Here is a 7,068-nt window from a genome sequence, read left to right on the forward strand (position 1 = left end):
TCATAGACACAGATCCAGGTGTGAGCTTTCCTTTGCTTTGCAGGGACTTTGGCAACATTCTTTAGAATAATTTAAATGGCTTATGCTTATGCTGGTAGAAATCAATATCTTTTACCTTTAAGAGGAAATAAATACATATTCTAAAAGGAGTAGCACTGATCCATGACTTCTGTGCTACATCATTCGAAAGAACTTCCAACATTAATTTTCAAGCTCTAAGAGCTCTAAGTTCAATCTAGAACAGGAATGTAATTTTCTCCCCGATTCACCCAAACTTCAGATTACATAAAAAGGGATTCAATAAAACTTATGTCACAGCATCACTGAAATAATTCCACTAAGAATATTTTAATACCTCCATAGCTTGCTGTGTATTTCCACCTACTGCCATAAATGCAAGATACTGAGGATACCTAAGTCCAAGGCTGTCAGCAGCTTCATCAATCAGGCTGAAAAACATAAATTAGTAAACATGGTTTTCATTTCAAAGTAATAGTAACAACATGAGGGCTGGGTACATCAAATTACTGTACATCACCTGTTAACATCTGTATGGGTATAGTCTTACGAGGTGGTCATGTTGGCTTGACCTTGGCTGGCTGCCAGATACCCTCAAAGCTTCTCTCTCATTCCCCCACTTCAACTGGACAAGCACGTAAATAAGACTAAAAGCTCATGGGTTGCAATAAGGACAGGGAGATGACTCACCAATCACCATTATGGGCGAAATGGACTCAATTTCACTGAAAAGCTGAAGCAGATGATCTTTTGACATCCCTTTCAACCTAGGCTGTTCTGTGGGTTCATGAATTAACTGCCAGTAAAAATGGATTTGGGTGAAATAACAACAAAAAACCACAATGCCTTCCCCTTAGCCCTCCCTTTCTGCCCAGGCTCAACTTCACTCCTTCATTTCCAACTCCTCTAAGTCCCCCTACCCTAAGCAGTGCAGACGGACAGAGAATGGGCACTGTGGTCTGTCCATGGCAGTTCCTCTCTGATGCTCTCTCCTCTTCACACTGCTCCCCAGTGTGGGGTCCCTCCCCTGGTCTGCAGTCCTCCACCAACTGCTCTGGCATGGGCTCACCACAGGCACAGTTCTTTGAGCAAATATCTACAGGCTCCAGTGTGGTCTACTCTAGGGGCTACAGAGGAATCTCTCCTCCAGCACCTCCAGCACCTCCTCCCCCTTCTTACCTGACCTTGGTGCCTGCAGGGTTGTTCTTCTCACATCATCTTCACTCCTTTCTCTCACACTCTGCCGTGCACCATTTTTTTTACCCTTTCAAAAATACTTTCCCAGAGGCATTACCCTGCAGTAGGTCTGCTGGAGCTGGCTGGAACCAAGTGGCGTCTCCTCACAGAGGGTGCCCTATAGCCCCCCGGGCCAGAACCTGCTCACCATACAGTCGTACACCCAAAACAATATAGATTCAGAACAACTTGATAGGAGCTTTTACTGTTGGTCACTATAGAGTAAAAGGGCGTAGCAGGTACACCCAAACCAATATAGACTTCAGAACTACTTGATAGGAGCTTTTACTGTTGGTCACTCCAGAGTAAAAGGGCATAGAGTTCAGCTAATAAACTTTGTATGTATGCTATTAAGCTCATTTTACAACTAAGATTCAGATTTTGATAACATTCAAAATTATGATATATTAGGTAAAAAATGTGCTTTTTAAAGAGAAATAGAATTAGCTTGTAAGATCTAAGTTACCCCAGCCTCAAAAGAAGAAAAGACAAATTATAAAATATCATTGACTTGAGTGCAAATTGCATTCATATTGCTTTACTTTTGTTATATTTCCACAATATTTACCACCTTGCAAGCAAATTTAAAAAGTGCACACATCCCTTGAATATTTAGTGCACCAGAATCTTCTCAGATCACAGCCTGATTTACATCATTTTTCTCACACTGGAAGACACATAGCACTTGAAGTACTTTAAATCTTAAAACTCAGATTATCAGCCTCTTAAGCAAGTGCATACTGATAGCCATTGACATCTTACATAAACAGCAAAAAAAAGTAAATATGAAACCTCTGAAATTACTACGGAAAACTATCAAAGGCATACCTCCACTCCAGATCCATGCCTTCACTCATACTCGAGTCATCATCAGAGTTGTTATCGCCATCCCACATGAACAATACACATGATGAAGAATGCATAAGATCATTAACTGGAAGTTCTTCTTCATCGCTGCTACTTTCTGGTTCTTCCTGGGCTGTTGAACAAGGAACCTCTCCTTCTTCCACTGACCTTCATAAATCAAACGAATAAATGAAACACCTGTTCCCTCCATAAATGAAATGTCTGTTCCCTTCATAAATGAAATAAATGAAAAGGTAAAGGAGTATTTACAAACACATGAAAGGAACAAAACATATACAAACTCCCAGTGGTATCAGCTCAAGACCCATCATTCTATGGTAAAATTATTTGTCTAATGTGTAAGGCCAGCAAGACAGTAAGTAGCTTGCTTTTCATGTTCCCCAGTACGAGCACTATCACTGCCAAGACTAGTAAATTTGGTACTAAAGATTTTGTTATTAATCTACAAGTTCCTAAAGCCACTAAAAAGAAAGGCTCTCTTAACACCCTGGAACAGCCTTCACAGGGAAGCTTGGCCTGAATGCAAAGACATACTATTTGCAACACAAGTGATTTGCATGAGGAGGAAGACTCCTCTCATTCCTGGATTTTCTAGGGGAGTGCAAGTCATCCGGATGTTTAGAGTCAAAAGGCTGTGAGTCCCACTGTTCCTACCAAAGGGCAAACAAACAGGAATTATGTTAGAAATGGGTACATTTACAGGCTGTTCACATCAAAGAAAGGTAAAGAGTGCACAGCTCCATCACTGTTCTGAAACAGGTGAGTTTTTTGAATGTTTTCATAATGCCACACTAATTCTCCAAACCTCAAGAGACAGTAATACTAAAAAAGCAGTAAGAGCTATTTGGACTGCTTGGTAATAGGCAGTGTCTACCTGAGAGTGGAAGAAGCTGAAAGAACACTTAGGCATGGCTAGTTGCTTTATCAAGACCCAAACTACGTCTACAAGGTCAATATTAGATATTTAGAAAAACAACTTTCCTTGGCTATTTATAGCTACAATTTTTGCCTTGCAACAATGGCAGATATATTTTATAAAGTAAAGTACTGAATGACTGGCAAAATAAGTAAACTCCCAGCAAGCATGTAGCTCAAGTTTACTTTAATCACTGATAGGCAGCAGTGGAGTATGAGAAGCAATAAAGCAAAGAGATAAAAAACTGCTCTGTGGGAAGTATCAAGCAGTATCACAAGATGTGCATATAACACATATGTCTTTCCAATTAACTTGCCTAATCTGGCTTTTTAAAGTCAGTGTATTGAGCCCATTATGTCTATGGATGCTATATATCAATGCCCTCTCATTATTTCCATATCTTTCATAAAAAAGAATTGTTAACGTCATTTCTCCCTGATTTGAAATACACGCAACTATACAGATTATTCTGATGTAGGCAAATGACTATTGCTAGTATAGTAACTACTTCTAGAACTTATGTTACTCTGTAAAGTGTTACGTGGATACTATGCTACTGCTGATGTCAAAACTTACAGGAAGTTAGTTAATAAAATAAAACCATACCCTTCCTGGAAACAGAAATCTGGAGCCTCATTTTCTTTATCACTGCTGGTGCTCTGTGCTTTCGGCATGACAGGGACAATTGGCCAGCTTTCATTATTTGAGAGCTGGTCTCTTTTTGTCACAACAGGATAGCTAGGAACAGCTTCAAAGCATTCTCCATCACTGCATTCTGAGCTGCAACTGAAAGAGGTAACATGGTATAAATTTAAACACTGCTTTAAGGGAAAGACAACAAACACAAACATTCTGTGATTTCCTACTTTTTTATCAGCATTGGCCTCAATATAGGTTACTTCTTCTAGGGGAAATTAATTTTGTACTATTTTTAAATGTATTACAAGACAAGTACACTTGAAAAGCTGACTACAAAATCAGTTCCTAAGAAAGAATTCTGCCCATCCCACTTTGCAGAATGTTTTGTTCTTCCCCCTCCATATTTGCAGAGTACATTAAACAGCTCAGGAATATTAACCCAGATCCTCTATACACATCTTTCTCCAAGCACACAAAGAGAAAACACCAATAGTGACCCTGAGAACACTAACACTTGCCTGACAAACACTAAGCAATCTAGGCCTTAGCTCTCAGCCAAACAAAACTTAAAGTTCTCAAAACCTCTAAGTTATATACATATAATGGTCCTTTTTTTTTTTTTTTAATCATACAAATATAGGAATGAAATTTCACCTGTCATGTTTGTCAGATATGGAGATGTCTCCGTGGTGGTCTTCAGAGTCATTCTTAAAACTGCTATTGCCGAGATGTTGTTTTTGTTCTTGTGCTGCTGCATTTTTTCCTAGGTCTAATTCTTTGTTCTTTTGAGGACCCTTGTACTCTTTTGAGTGAAATAACATACCAGAACTCATTTTTTCTCTGATCTTTCTCAAATCATGCTCAGCATAGCCCTGAAGGGCTTCCATTGTCCTCCAAGAGCCACTTCCCTCTCCACCATCACTATGGAGAAGCTGCTGTGTTCTCATATGGTTTGCGGTATTTTCACTTCTTATTTTACGTCTCACTACTAGCTCATTAGCAGTTGGTAGAGGGCTTCTGATTCCAACACCCACCATATCTTGTATGTGTTGTGTTTCACAGCTGGCATCACTTGGGTTACTTTTTGGTATAGTTTGGCCTTCAGTAGAAGATTTAAATGTGCTGTTGTTCGCACATGCCAAGTCTGAACCTATGTTAAGATGTCTCATTAAAGATATTAATCCTCCTTCTTGGCAAAATTCTCTAGAAACACCGTGGCTGAGAGCAGACAATTGGGGCTCAAAGCCAGTGAAAGACTCTATTTCTTCATCATGCTCACTAACAGCATTATCTAGTGTTTCCTGAAATGTATCTGATTCTTCTGTTGCCAAAAATTTATCAATTTGAGCATCATCTTTCTCTCTACTCTTGCCATCTGACTTCTTAGAGTCAGAGTTTACGACATCAATTCCATTACTACCATTCACAACACAATGTCCTCCAGATGCATACTCTGCAAGCTCTTCAGAATCTTCATAAGGATTTCCTGAAATTTGGTTGCTTTCCAGACCAGAAGTTTGACTTGACACACTTTGACAAACGAGTTCTCCAGTTTCTGTGTTAATTGGCAAAGGCTCATCTAATAAACAAAAAGAAACTTCAACCAATGGACTCAGACCTTCATAGAAAGTTGTAAGAAAGAACGTATTGGAATAATTAAAAACAATAGAAATATTCTCATCTGCAACAACTGCTCATGAAAAATAAAGAATAGTTCATTAAGACTGCAGTGTAGCTTGATAGAGAGAAACATTCACTAAAGATGCAGTCATTTTTCACTAATATATTTACATGCTCATTTATAAAAACTAAACATATAGAAACAGACTTCAATGACACAATATCAGCTCAGCCTGTAATAAAAAAAGCCAAGTATTAAAGGAACATATTCACAAGCAGCATTTTTACATTGTTTATATAAAAAGGAATTTTAAGATGAGAACAAAAAATCTGAAGAAACACCAGAAGATTAAAAAAGGTACAACATTTCTTCCCGTAAATTAAAAAGTGGACTCTTCATTCATTAACAGGCTAAATTGTGCTTCCTGCCACACTCAGATAAAGTAATTTATTGCTACTGTAAATTACATACTAATAGCACTATATTTTGTACATGCAGCTGTGAGTGTAATTCCTCATAAAAAGAAAATAATAGCAGGCATGGATGTGGAATTACAGTTAGTACTTACAATCACTGCAAACTCAGTTTGATTATATTACACTTGCACACCTCTTGCATAAAGGGATAATAAATACCAAACCCAGCATCCAATCCACCCTCCTTGCTCAGGCAGAGTCACCTATAGTAGTTCACCGACGACTAACCCAGTCAGATTTCTATAATTTCCAAGGATATCCCTCTCCCTCACTCATCTTCCACAGTTGCTCAGATGTATATAAGATGTCACAACCTTAGCAAGGAATTATGTAGTATATTTTAGGTAGCACTTGTTTTTTGATGGGTGAGTATCGACTAGGGAAAAATGTAACCTAGTTGAAGTAAGGTAAATAAATCAATCAAAAACATTTCTCAAAGATAAATTTGTAAAGTTATAATACAAAAAGAAACACCATCTATCTAAAAGGAAATGCATTTTGTTATTAAACTGAATATAGAAAATTAGTCTGGGAACTTACATACAAAGCAATTGCATTAAGAACAAGGATATAACACATTCTAAACTGCCCATGTCTTAAGATCCCTAAAATAATAATACGCTCATTTCTGAGAAACCAAAAATGCTACTGTATAGGATCATAGAATCATTCATGTTGGAAAACTTATTTAATATCATCACATCCAACCATAACTGTAACACTTAAACCATGTCCCTAAGCACGACATCTACACATCTTTTAAATACCTCCATGGATGCTGAGTACACCATTTCCCTGGGCAGCCTGTCCTAGTGCTTGACAATCCTTTTGGTGAAGAAATTTTTCCTACTACGCAATATAAACCTCCCCTGGCACAACTTGAGGCTGTTTCCTCTTGTCATATTGCTTACTACTCAGGAGAAGAGACTGACTCCCACCTCATTATTTGTGCTCTAGACCCTTCACCAGCTTTGTTGCCCTTCTTTGGACTTGCTCCAACAGTGAGGGCCCCAAAACTGGACGCAGGATTTGAGGTGTGGCCTCACCACCCCACTTGGGCACACATCTGGCTTGTGTTCAGCCAACTGTTGCCCAGGTGCAGGACTCAGCACTTTGGATGATCTAAGGTTGTATCAAACTTGTCTTACTAGCAGAAAACCTCATACACTCAAGGAGATGGAGCTATGCTTCTAATCTAACAGGCTGGGTTTGGATTTCTCTACAAAATTATTATTCAGATCCTAAAGTCACAAAAGGCATTTGGGGAATCACAGAATCACAGAATGTTTGGGGTT

General features: G+C 38.6%; 1 protein-coding gene across 1 annotated transcript; it reads right to left on the reverse strand.

The window, feature by feature from the left end:
• Nucleotides 1-355: 355 nt before the first annotated feature.
• On the reverse strand, nt 356-5,366 carry PJA2 (praja ring finger 2, E3 ubiquitin protein ligase; the record flags this gene model as incomplete). Its single annotated transcript, XM_009877192.1, has 4 exons — nt 356-449; nt 2,083-2,268; nt 3,644-3,823; nt 4,331-5,366. Coding segments are annotated over 4 exons (1,496 nt in total), but the record flags the coding sequence as incomplete, so codon positions are not given.
• Nucleotides 5,367-7,068: the final 1,702 nt, after the last annotated feature.

Source organism: Apaloderma vittatum, unplaced genomic scaffold (assembly GCF_000703405.1).
Source record: "Apaloderma vittatum isolate BGI_N311 unplaced genomic scaffold, ASM70340v1 scaffold13199, whole genome shotgun sequence".
Classification (NCBI taxonomy): domain Eukaryota; kingdom Metazoa; phylum Chordata; class Aves; order Trogoniformes; family Trogonidae; genus Apaloderma; species Apaloderma vittatum.